This window comes from Gadus chalcogrammus, chromosome 11 (assembly GCF_026213295.1).
Source record: "Gadus chalcogrammus isolate NIFS_2021 chromosome 11, NIFS_Gcha_1.0, whole genome shotgun sequence".
NCBI lineage: Eukaryota > Metazoa > Chordata > Actinopteri > Gadiformes > Gadidae > Gadus > Gadus chalcogrammus.
Window position 1 is genome coordinate 27,705,114 of NC_079422.1, and position 12,400 is coordinate 27,717,513.

Below are 12,400 nucleotides of genomic sequence, written 5' to 3' on the forward strand. Positions count from 1 at the left end.
ACAACACACTACAATACAACACACTACAATACAACACACTACACAACACTACACAACACTACACTACACAACACTACACTACACTGCACTACACTACACTACACAACACTGCACAACACTACACTACACAACACTACACAACACTACACTACACTACACAACACTACACAACACTACACTACAACACACTACAATACAACACACTACACAACACTACACAGCACTACACAACACTACACACCACCACACTACACACCACCATACTACACACCACCACACTACACACCACCACACTACACACCACTACATTACACACCACTACACTACAACACACCACAATACAACACAGTACACTACACTACACAACACTACACTACACAACACTACACTACACTACACAACCCTACACAACACTACACTACACTACACTACACAACACTACACTACACTACACTACACTACACTACACAACACTACACTACACTACACAACACTACACTACACAACACTACACTACACAACACTACACTACACTACACTACACACCACCACACTACACTACACTACACTACACAACACTACACAACACTACACTACACTACACACCACTACACTACACTACACTACACTACACTACACTACACAACACAACACTACACTACACTACACTACACTACACAACACTACACTACACTACACTGCACTACACAACACTACACACCACCACACTACAATACAACACTACACTACAACACACTACAATACAACACACTACACAACACTACACTACACTGCACTACACTACACAACACTACACTACACTACACTACACTACACTACACTACACAACACTACACTACACTGCACTACACAACACTACACTACACTACACTACACAACACTACACTACACTACAACACACAACACTACACTGCACAACACAACACTACACACCACCACACTACACACCACTACACTACAACACACTACAATACAACACACTACACAACACTACACTACACAACACTACACTACACAACACTACACTACACAACACTACACTACACTACAACACACAACACTACACTACACTACACTACACTACACTACACTACACAACACTACACTACACAACACTACACTACACTACACTACACTACACTACACTACACAACACTACACAACACTACACTACACAACACTACACTACACAACACTACACTACACTATACTACACAACACCACACTACACTACACTACACTACACAACCCTCTGAACTACACACCACCACGCTACACAGCACCACACTACTCAACACTACACAACACTACACACACTAGACTACACCACACTATACAACACTACACTATACTACACTACACAACACAGCGCTCTACACTACACACACTATACACACAGTGTAACTCCTGTTTGTCCCTCAGAGGATACCGTACCGCCCACTCAGCCGCTCCCGACGGTCAGGCCCCTCCCACCTGACCTGCACCGCGCCACGGCAACCATCCCAGCCACCGGTATAACCTTTGACCCCAGAAGGACTGCATGAGTAACCAGCAGCCAATGGGAGAGCTGGAATGGAACTAATGCCCCCCCCCCCTCTCCATAGCGACGGGCCCCTCCACGGTGCCGCCGGCGGTCAGCCCCACGCCCGTGCTGATTGGCTGCCTGGTGACCATCATCCTGCTGCTGGTGCTCATCATCTTCCTCATCCTCTGGTGTCAGTTCGCCTGTAAGGTCCTGGAGAAGGTAGGCCCCGCCCCCGCCCCCGTCAGCCAATCAGGCGTCTCAGAGCGCCAGAGGGCGGCCGGAGTTCTCCTGCTGACGGCGTCTCCTTGTCTCCTTGCCTCCTCGTCTCCTCGTCTCCTCCCCTAGGCTCCTCGCCGCATCCTGGAGGAGGAGCTGACCGTCCGCCTGTCGTCCTGCAGCGAGACCGTGGCTCTGCAGACCCCCCCCGTGCCCCCCCGCGCCCCCCCTGCCACAGGTACCTCATGTGACAGGATGTAGTAACAGGGGACAGGATGTAGTAACAGGTGACAGGATGCAGTAACAGGTGACAGGATGCAGTAACAGGAACAGGATGTAGTAAGAGGTGACAGGATGCAGTAACAGGAACAGGATGTAGTAACAGGTGACAGGATGTAGTAACAGGTGACAGGTTGCAGTAACAGGATGTAGTAAAAGGTGACAGGATGCAGTAACAGGTGACAGGATGCAGTAACAGGTGACAGGATGCAGAAACAGGTGACAGGATGCAGTAACAGGTGACAGGATGCAGTAACAGGTGACAGGATGTAGTAACAGGTGACAGGATGTAGTAACAGGTGACAGGATGTAGTAACAGGTGACAGGATGTAGTAACAGGTGACAGGATGTAGTAACAGGTGACAGGATGCAGTACCCCCTCCCGTCTGCAGGCGGCGTGGCCCCGGGCGTGGACCCCCACTACGAGAGGGTCTTCCTGCTGGACCCTCAGTACCAGAACCCCGCCGCGCTCAGGAACAAACTCCCGGAGCTGTCGCAGAGCGCGGAGACCTCTGGTGGGTCCAGAACCTTCTAGACCTATAGAACCTTCTAGACCTACAGAACCTTCTAGACCTACAGAACCTTCTAGACCTACAGAACCTTCTAGACCTATAGAACCTTCTAGACCTATAGAACCTTCTAGACCTATAGAACCTTTTAGTCCTATAGAACCTTCTAGACCTATAGAACCTTCTAGACCTATAGAACCTTTTAGTCCTATAGAACCTTCTGGTGTTTATGTGTGTGTGTGTGTGTGTGTGTGTGTGTGTGTGTGTGTGTGTGTGTGTGTGTGTGTGTGTGTGTGTGTGTGTGTGTGTCTGTGTCTGTGTCTGTGTGTGTGTGTGTGTGCGCGTGTGTGTGTGTGTGTGTGTGTGTGTGCGCGTGTGTATGTGTGTGTGTGCGTGTGTGTGTGTGTGCGTGTGTGTGCGTGTGTGTGTGTGTGTGTGTTTGTGTGTGTCTGTGTGTGTGTGTGTGTGTGTGTGTGTGTGTGTGTGTGTGTGTGTGACCCCCAGGTTGCGGGGGGGGTTACGCCGAGCCTGACATCACCCAGTGCACGCCCCATCAGTGTTTCCATAGCAACGCGCCGCACTATGCGGAGACGGACGTGGTGAGCCTGCAGGGCGTGACGGGCAGCAACATGTACGCCGTCCCCGCACTCACCGTGGACTCGCTCAGCCGGCAGGACATCTCGGCCACGGAGGTCCCCCGGGAACGGCTGGTGTTCAGGGAGAAGCTGGGGGAGGGCCAGTTTGGAGAGGTGAGGAGGTCTGGTCTCTCTGGATGAGCTCTGTGTTAGACGGTCTCTCTAGAGGAGCTCTATGTTAGACGGTCTCTCTAGAGGAGCTCTATGTTAGACGGTCTCTAGAGGAGCTCTATGTTAGACGGTCTCCTAGAGGAGCTCTATGTTAGACGGTCTCTAGAGGAGCTCTATGTTAGACGGTCTCTAGAGGAGCTCTATGTTAGACGGTCTCTCTGGAGGAGCTCTATGTTAGACGGTCTCTAGAGGAGCTCTATGTTAGACGTTCTCTCTAGAGGAGCTCTATGTTAGACGGTCTCTAGAGGAGCTCTATGTTAGACGGTCTCTAGAGGAGCTCTATGTTAGACGGTCTCTAGAGGAGCTCTATGTTAGACGGTCTCTCTAGAGGAGCTCTATGTTAGACGGTCTCTAGAGGAGCTCTATGTTAGACGGTCTCTAGAGGAGCTCTATGTTAGACGGTCTCTCTGGAGGAGCTCTATGTTAGACGGTCTCTAGAGGAGCTCTATGTTAGACGGTCTCTAGAGGAGCTCTATGTTAGACGGTCTCTCTGGAGGAGCTCTATGTTAGACGGTCTCTAGAGGAGCTCTATGTTAGACGGTCTCTCTAGAGGAGCTCTATGTTAGACGTTCTCTCTAGAGGAGCTCTATGTTAGACGGTCTCTAGAGGAGCTCTATGTTAGACGGTCTCTAGAGGAGCTCTATGTTAGACGGTCTCTCTGGAGGAGCTCTATGTTGGACGGTCTCTGGAGGAGCTCTATGTTTGACGGTCTCTAGAGGAGCTCTATGTTAGACGGTCTCTAGAGGAGCTCTATGTTAGACGTTCTCTCTAGAGGAGCTCTATGTTAGACGGTCTCTAGAGGAGCTCTATGTTAGACGGTCTCTAGAGGAGCTCTATGTTAGACGGTCTCTCTAGAGGAGCTCTATGTTAGACGGTCTCTAGAGGAGCTCTATGTTAGACGGTCTCTAGTGGAGCTCAATGTTAGACGGTCTCTCTGGAGGAGCTCTATGTTAGACGGTCTCTCTAGAGGAGCTCTATGTTAGACGGTCTCTAGAGGAGCTCTATGTTAGACAGTCTCTAGAGGAGCTCTATTTTAGACGGTCTCTCTAGAGGAGCTCTATGTTAGACGGTCTCTCTGGAGGTGCTCTATGTTAGACGGTCTCTAGAGGAGCTCTAAGTTAGACGGTCTCTCTAGAGAGCTCTATGTAGACGGTCTCTCTAGAGGAGCTCTATGTTAGACGGTCTCTCTAGAGGAGCTCTATGTTAGACGGTCTCTAGAGGAGCTCTATGTTAGTTGGTCTCTAGAGGAGCTCTATGTTAGAAGGTCTCTCTGGAGGGAGCTCTATGTAAGACGGTCTCTGGAGGAGCTCTATGTTAGAACGGTCCTCTAGAGGAGCGCAATGTTAGACGGTCTCTCTAGAGGAGCTCTATGTAGAACGGTCTCTAGAGGAGCTCTATGTTAGACGGTCTCTAGAGGAGCTCTATGTTAGACGGTCTCCTAGAGGAGCTCTATGTTAGACAGTCTCTAGAGGAGCTCTATGTTAGACGGTCTCTAGAGGAGCTCTATGTTAGACGGTCTCTCTAGAGGAGCTCGATGTTAGACGGTCTCTAGAGGAGCTCAATGTTAGACGGTCTCTCTAGAGGAGCTCTATGTAGACGGTCTCTAGAGGAGCTCTATGTTAGACAGGTCTCTAGAGGAGCTCTATGTTAGACGGTCTCTCTAGAGGAGCTCTATGTTAGACGGTCTCTACAGGAGCTCTATGTTAGACGGTCTCTAGAGGAGCTCTATGTTAGACGGTCTCTCTAGAGGAGCTCTATGTTAGACGGTCTCTAGAGGAGCTCTGTGTTAGACGGTCTCTCTAGAGGAGCTCTATGTTAGACGGTCTCTCTAGAGGAGCTCTATGTTAGACGGTCTCTAGAGGAGCTCAATGTTAGACGGTCTCTCTAGAGGAGCTCTATGTTAGACGGTCTCTAGAGGAGCTCTATGTTAGACGGTCTCTAGAGGAGCTCTATGTTAGACGGTCTCTCTAGAGGAGCTCTATGTTAGACGGTCTCTAGAGGAGCTCTATGTTAGATGGTCTCTAGAGGAGCTCAATGTTAGAAGGTCTCTCTGGAGGTGCTCTATGTTAGACGGTCTCTAGAGGAGCTCTATGTTAGACGGTCTCTCTAGAGGAGCTCTATGTTAGATGGTCTCTAGAGGAGCTCTATGTTAGACGGTCTCTAGAGGAGCTCTATGTTAGACGGTCTCCTAGAGGAGCTCTATGTTAGACGGTCTCTAGAGGAGCTCTATGTTAGACGGTCTCTAGAGGAGCTCTATGTTAGACGGTCTCTCTAGAGGAGCTCGATCTTAGACGGTCTCTAGAGGAGCTCAATGTTAGACGGTCTCTCTAGAGGAGCTCGATCTTAGACGGTCTCTAGAGGAGCTCAATGTTAGACGGTCTCTCTAGAGGAGCTCTATGTTAGACGGTCTCTAGAGGAGCTCTATGTTAGACGGTCTCTAGAGGAGCTCTATGTTAGACGGTCTCTCTAGAGGAGCTCTATGTTAGACGGTCTCTACAGGAGCTCTATGTTAGACGGTCTATAGAGGAGCTCTATGTTAGACGGTCTCTCTAGAGGAGCTCTATGTTAGACGGTCTCTAGAGGAGCTCTGTGTTAGACGGTCTCTCTAGAGGAGCTCTATGTTAGACGGTCTCTCTAGAGGAGCTCTATGTTAGACGGTCTCTAGAGGAGCTCAATGTTAGACGGTCTCTCTAGAGGAGCTCTATGTTAGACGGTCTCTAGAGGAGCTCTATGTTAGACGGTCTCTAGAGGAGCTCTATGTTAGACGGTCTCTTTAGAGGAGCTCTATGTTAGACGGTCTCTAGAGGAGCTCTATGTTAGACGGTCTCTCTAGAGGAGCTCTATGTTAGACGGTCTCTCTGGAGGTGCTCTATGTTAGACGGTCTCTAGAGGAGCTCTATGTTAGACGGTCTCTCTAGAGGAGCTCTATGTTAGACGGTCTCTCTAGAGGAGCTCTATGTTAGACGGTCTCTCTAGAGGAGCTCTATGTTAGACGGTCTCTAGAGGAGCTCTATGTTAGACGGTCTCTAGAGGAGCTCTATGTTAGATGGTCTCTCTGGAGGAGCTCTATGTTAGACGGTCTCTGGAGGAGCTCTATGTTAGACGGTCTCTAGAGGAGCTCAATGTTAGACGGTCTCTCTAGAGGAGCTCTATGTTAGACGGTCTCTAGAGGAGCTCTATGTTAGACGGTCTCTAGAGGAACTCTATGTTAGACGGTCTCTCTAGAGGAGCTCTACGTTAGACGGTCTCTACAGGAGCTCTATGTTAGACGGTCTCTAGAGGAGCTCAATGTTAGACGGTCTCTCTAGAGGAGCTCTATGTTAGACGGTCTCTAGAGGAGCTCAATGTTAGACGGTCTCTCTGGAGGAGCTCTATGTTAGACGGTCTCTCTAGAGGAGCTCTATGTTAGACGGTCTCTAGAGGAGCTCTATGTTAGACAGTCTCTAGAGGAGCTCTATTTTAGACGGTCTCTCTAGAGGAGCTCTATGTTAGACGGTCTCTCTGGAGGTGCTCTATGTTAGACGGTCTCTAGAGGAGCTCTAAGTTAGACGGTCTCTCTAGAGGAGCTCTATGTTAGACGGTCTCTCTAGAGGAGCTCTATGTTAGACGGTCTCTCTAGAGGAGCTCTATGTTAGACGGTCTCTAGAGGAGCTCTATGTTAGACGGTCTCTTGAGGAGCTCTATGTTAGACGGTCTCTCTAGAGGAGCTCTATGTTAGACGGTCTCTCTAGAGGAGCTCTATGTTAGACGGTCTCTAGAGGAGCTCTATGTTAGACGGTCTCTTGAGGAGCTCTATGTTAGACGGTCTCTCTAGAGGAGCTCTATGTTAGACGGTCTCTCTAGAGGAGCTCTATGTTAGACGGTCTCTCTAGAGGAGCTCTATGTTAGACGGTCTCTAGAGGAGCTCTATGTTAGACGGTCTCTTGAGGAGCTCTATGTTAGACGGTCTCTCTAGAGGAGCTCTATGTTAGACGGTCTCTCTAGAGGAGCTCTATGTTAGACGGTCTCTAGAGGAGCTCTATGTTAGACGGTCTCTCTGGATTCTCGATTCTTCTAGATTCTAGAGTATGTTTCCTGTGTTCCGTGCTCCGTTGGAAGAAGTCAACTTTTTACTGATTTTAAATCCCCCTCCCTCCCCTCCCACTCCCTCTCCCTCCCCTCCCCCTCCCTCTCCCTCCCCTCCCCTCCCCCTCCCCCTCCCCCCCTTTCACTCCCTCCCCTCCCCTCCCCTCCCCTCCCCCTCCCCCTCCCTCCCCTCCCCTCCCCCTCCCTCTCCCTCCCCTCCCACTCCCCTTCCCTCTCCCTCCCCTCCCACTCCCCCTCCCTCCCCTCTCCCTCCCTCTCCCTCCCCTCCCACTCCCCCTCCCTCCCCTCCCACTCCCTCTCCCCCTCCCTCCCCTCCCCCTCCCTCTCCCTCCCCCAGGTCCACCTATGTGAGGGGGAGGGGCTACCAGGAGGGGCTGTCCTGGTGGCTGTCAAGCAGCTGAGAGCTGATGCAACAAGCCAGGCCAGGTGCTTGTCTGTCTGTCTGTCTGTCTGTCTGCCTGTCTCTCTGTCTGTCCACCTGTCTGTCTGTCTGTCTCTGTCTGCCTGTCCGTGTCCTTTTCCGTCTGTGTGTCGGTCTCTCTGTCTCTCTGTCTTCCTGTCTGTGTGTCTGTGTGTGTGTCTGTCTGTCTGTCTGTCTGTCTGTCTGTCTGTCTGTCTGTCTGTCTGTCTGTCTGTCTGTCTGTCTGTCTGTCTGTCTGCCGTCTGTCTGTCTGTCTGTCTGTCTGTCTGTCTGTCTGTCTGTCTGTCTGTCTGTCTGTCTGTCTTTGTCTGTCTGTCTGTCTGTCTGTCTGTCTGTCTGTCTGTCTGTCTGTCTGTCTGTCTGTCTGTCTGTCTGTCTGTCTGTCTGTCTGTCTGTCTGTCTTTGTCTGTCTGTCCACGTCCTAAATCTAAGCTTACTATTAATTTAATAAATAAACTGCTAACTCCAGGCCGACTGTTCACTCCAGGCTACCTGTTCACGCTACCACCTGTCTGTCTGTCTGTCTCTGTCTGCCTGTCCGTGTCCTTTTCCGTCTGTGTGTCTGTCTGCCTGTCTCTCTGTCTCTCTGTCTCTCTGTCTTCCTGTCTGTGTGTCTGTGTGTGTGTGTGTGTGTGTCTGTGTGTCTGTCTGTCTGTCTGTCTGTCTGTCTGTCTGTCTGTCTGTCTGTCTGTCTTTGTCTGTCTGTCTGTCTGTCTGTCTGTCTGTCTGTCTGTCTGTCTGTCTGTCTGTCTGTCTGTCTGTCTGTCTGTCTGTCTGTGTGTCTGTCTGTCTGTCTGTCTGTCTTTGTCTGTCTGCCCATGTCCTAAATCTAAGCTTACTATTAATTTAATAAATAAACTGCTAACTCCAGGCCGACTGTTCACTCCAGGCTACCTGTTCACGCTAGGCTAAGTGCTAACTCAAGGCTACCTGCTCACGCTAGGCTAAGTGCTAACTCCAGGCTACCTGCTAACGCTAGGCTAAGTGCTAACTCCAGGCTCTGGTCCCTAGGAACGACTTCCTGAAGGAGATAAAGATCATGTCCCGGCTGAGCGACCCCAACATCATCCAGCTGCTGTGTGTGTGTGTGGCGTCCGACCCGCTGTGCATGGTGACCGAGTACATGGAGAACGGGGACCTCAACATGTTCCTGTCCCAGCGGGAGATCGAGAGCACGCTCACACACGCTAACAACATACCCTCCGTCAGGTAAAGGGATCAGGCTAACACATGCTAACAACATACCCCAAGTCAGGTAAAGGGATCAGGCTAACACATGCTAGCAACATACCCTCCGTCAGGTAAAGGGATCAGGCTAACACATGCTAACAACATACCCCAAGTCAGGTAAAGGGATCAGGCTAACACATGCTAGCAACATACCCTCCGTCAGGTAAAGGGATCAGGCTAACACATGCTAACAACATACCCCAAGTCAGGTAAAGGGATCAGGCTAACACATGCTAATAACGTACCCCAAGTCAGGTAAAGGGATCAGGCTAACACATGCTAACAACATACCTCAAGTCAGGTAAAGGGATCAGGCTAACACATGCTAACAACATACCCCAAGTCAGGTAAAGGGATCAGGCTAACACATGCTAATAACATACCCCAAGTCAGGTAAAGGGATCAGGCTAACACATGCTAACAACATACCCTCAGTCTGGTAAAGGGATCAGGCTAACACATGCTAGCAACATACCCTCCGTCAGGTAAAGGGATCAGGCTAACACATGCTAACAACATACCCCAAGTCAGGTAAAGGGATCAGGCTAACACATGCTAACAACATACCCCAAGTCAGGTAAAGGGATCAGGCTAACACATGCTAACAACATACCCCAAGTCAGGTAAAGGGATCAGGCTAACACATTCTAACAACATACCCTCAGTCTGGTAAAGGGATCAACATACCCACACTCTTGTTGTACTTTAATACGACATGCTAAAACCTCCTCTAAACATGTACTAGATGGTTAACTACCCAGGCTGACCCACGCTAACAGCCCTCTGTCTCCCCTCTGCTCTGCAGCCTATCGGACCTGCTCCACATGTCGGTCCAGATTTCCTCAGGGATGAGGTATCTGGCCTCGCTGAACTTTGTACACCGCGACCTGGCCTCCAGGAACTGCCTGCTGGACCGCCGCCTCACCATCAAGATCGCCGACTTCGGGATGAGCCGCAACCTGTACAGCAGCGACTACTACCGCATCCAGGGGCGCGCAGTGCTGCCCATCCGCTGGATGGCCTGGGAGAGCATCCTACTGGTGGGGCACTGGGAGGGCACTGGGACGCACTGGGAGGGCTTTACTGGGAGAGCATCCTACTGGTGGGGCACTGGGAGGGCACTGGGAGCGAAAACTGAGAGGGCTTCATGCTGGTCGACCGGGACACTGGGAGAGGTTCAAACTGGGACACACTGGGATACTGGGAGGGGGGCACTTGGAGTGCTTCATACTGGGACACACTGGGATACTGGGAGGGGAGCACTTGGAGTGCTTCATACTGGGACACACTGGGATACTGGGACGGGGGCACTTGGAGTGCTTCATACTGGGACACACTGGGATACTGGGAGGCTTCAAGCTGCTGTACAAATAATGATCAATAAATCATACTTATAAAAGCTATTGTCATACTCTACCTCCTGCTCTACTCTCCGCTCCTGCTCTACTCCTGCTCTACTCTCTACCCCCTGCTCTACTCCTGCTCTACTCCTGCTCTACTCTCTACCCCCTGCTCTACCTCCTGCTCTACTCCTGCTCTACTCCTGCTCTACTCTCTACCCCCTGCTCTACTCCTGCTCTACTCCTGCTCTACTCCTGCTCTACTCCTGCTCTACTCCTGCTCTACTCTCTACCCCCTGCTCTACCCCTGCTCTACTCTCTACCTCCTGCTCTACTCCTGCTCTACTCCTGCTTTACTCCTGCTCTACTCTCTACCCCCTTCTCTACTCCTGCTCTACTCCTGCTCCACTCTCTACTCCTGCTCTACTCGTACTCTACTCCTGCTCCAGGGTAAGTTCACCACGGCCAGCGATGTGTGGGCGTTCGGAGTGACGCTGTGGGAGGTGTTCACCATGTGCAAGGAGCAGCCCTACAGCCTGCTGTCGGACCAGCAGGTCATCCAGAACACCGGAGAGTTCTTCAGGAACCAGGGCAGACAGGTAACTAACCCGCCCTAACCCTAACTAACCCGCCCTAACCCTAACTAGCCCTAACCCATGTTCCATAAATACTGACATGCATTTCTTCAGGTGTTTCCTCAACCGCGCTGCATGCTAACGGCTAACATCATGTGACCTGTTGCTTCTGGCCCCACCTAGGTCCTCCTCTATGCCCCGCCCCTCTGCCCCCCCTCCCTCTTCAAGCTGATGATGTGCTGCTGGGGCCGCGACGCCGACCAGAGACCCAGCTTCGAGGGCCTGTACCGGGCCCTGAGGCCCCACGCTGACCAGTGACCCCCCCCGGGCCCCACGCTGACCAGTGTGACCCCCCGGGGCCCCACGCCGACCAGTGTGTCCCCCCGGGGCCCGGGGCCCCACGCTGACCAGTGACCCCCCCCCCGGGCCCCACGCTGACCAGTGACCCCCCCCCGGGGCCCCACACCGACCAGTGACCCTCCCCCGGCCCCGGGGCCCCACGCCGCCCAGTGAGGCCCCCCCGGGGCCCCACCCCGACCAGTGACCCCCCCCGGGCCCCACGCCGACCAGTGAGACCCCCCGGGGCCCCACGCCGACCAGTGACCCCCCCCGGGCCCCACGCCGACCAGTGACCCCCCCGGGCCCCACGCCGACCAGTGACCCCCCCCGGGCCCCACGCTGACCAGTGACCCCCCCCGGGCCCCACGCCGACCAGTGTGACCCCCCGGGCCCCACGCCGACCAGTGACCCCCCCCGGGCCCCACGCTGACCAGTGACCCCCCCCGGGCCCCACGCCGACCAGTGAGACCCCCCGGGGCCCCACACCGACCAGTGACCCTCCCCCGGCCCCGGGGCCCCACGCCGACCAGTGACCCCCCCCGGGCCCCACGCCGACCAGTGACCCCCCCGGCCCCGGGGCCCCACACCGACCAGTGACCCCCCCCGGGGCCCCACGCCGACCAGTGTGACCCCCCCCGGGGGGGGGGGGGGGGGGGACCAGGGAGACACCAGGAGGGAGGGAGGAAACATTAGGGGGGAGACAGCAGGGGGGACTAAAGGGGAGGGGGGGAGACCAGGGGGGAGTCGGGGGGGGGGGGGGGACACCAGGGGGCAGGGGGTGTGGTTTGAAAGAGGGAGGGGCCTATTTGCTGGTCGGTCTCTTTCCCTCTGGACTGAAACGTCTTCAGACTTCTCCAGATATATCTCACTTGTTATCGTCTATAAAGAATACTATCTGTGGTTTCTAAGGGTTCCTTTGTTCTTTCTGCCTGTAGTCTAGGGTCAGGGGTCACAGGGCTAGTTAGTTTGGTTAAGCACTGTTCAGTTTTCCGTGATCATTATTAACGCACACTGGAGCTAGTGTCACATTCTGGTGGTTCTGTTTCTTTGTGG

General features: G+C 52.8%; 1 protein-coding gene across 1 annotated transcript in view; it reads left to right on the top strand.

Moving 5' to 3' along the window:
* ddr2l (discoidin domain receptor family, member 2, like) overlaps positions 1-11,431 on the top strand; it is a gene marked incomplete at its 5' end in the record, with an annotated part of 13,399 nt that extends 1,968 nt beyond the window's left edge. The window contains 10 exons of the mRNA XM_056602879.1: positions 1,444-1,533; positions 1,626-1,765; positions 1,892-2,000; positions 2,434-2,556; positions 3,055-3,299; positions 7,780-7,868; positions 8,875-9,072; positions 9,899-10,133; positions 10,883-11,032; positions 11,192-11,431. Of these exons, the coding sequence (XP_056458854.1) occupies positions 1,444-1,533; positions 1,626-1,765; positions 1,892-2,000; positions 2,434-2,556; positions 3,055-3,299; positions 7,780-7,868; positions 8,875-9,072; positions 9,899-10,133; positions 10,883-11,032; positions 11,192-11,326 (1,514 nt within the window). The remainder of the gene's footprint in view (positions 1-1,443; positions 1,534-1,625; positions 1,766-1,891; positions 2,001-2,433; positions 2,557-3,054; positions 3,300-7,779; positions 7,869-8,874; positions 9,073-9,898; positions 10,134-10,882; positions 11,033-11,191) is intronic.
* Between the last annotated feature and the right edge of the window lie 969 nt (positions 11,432-12,400).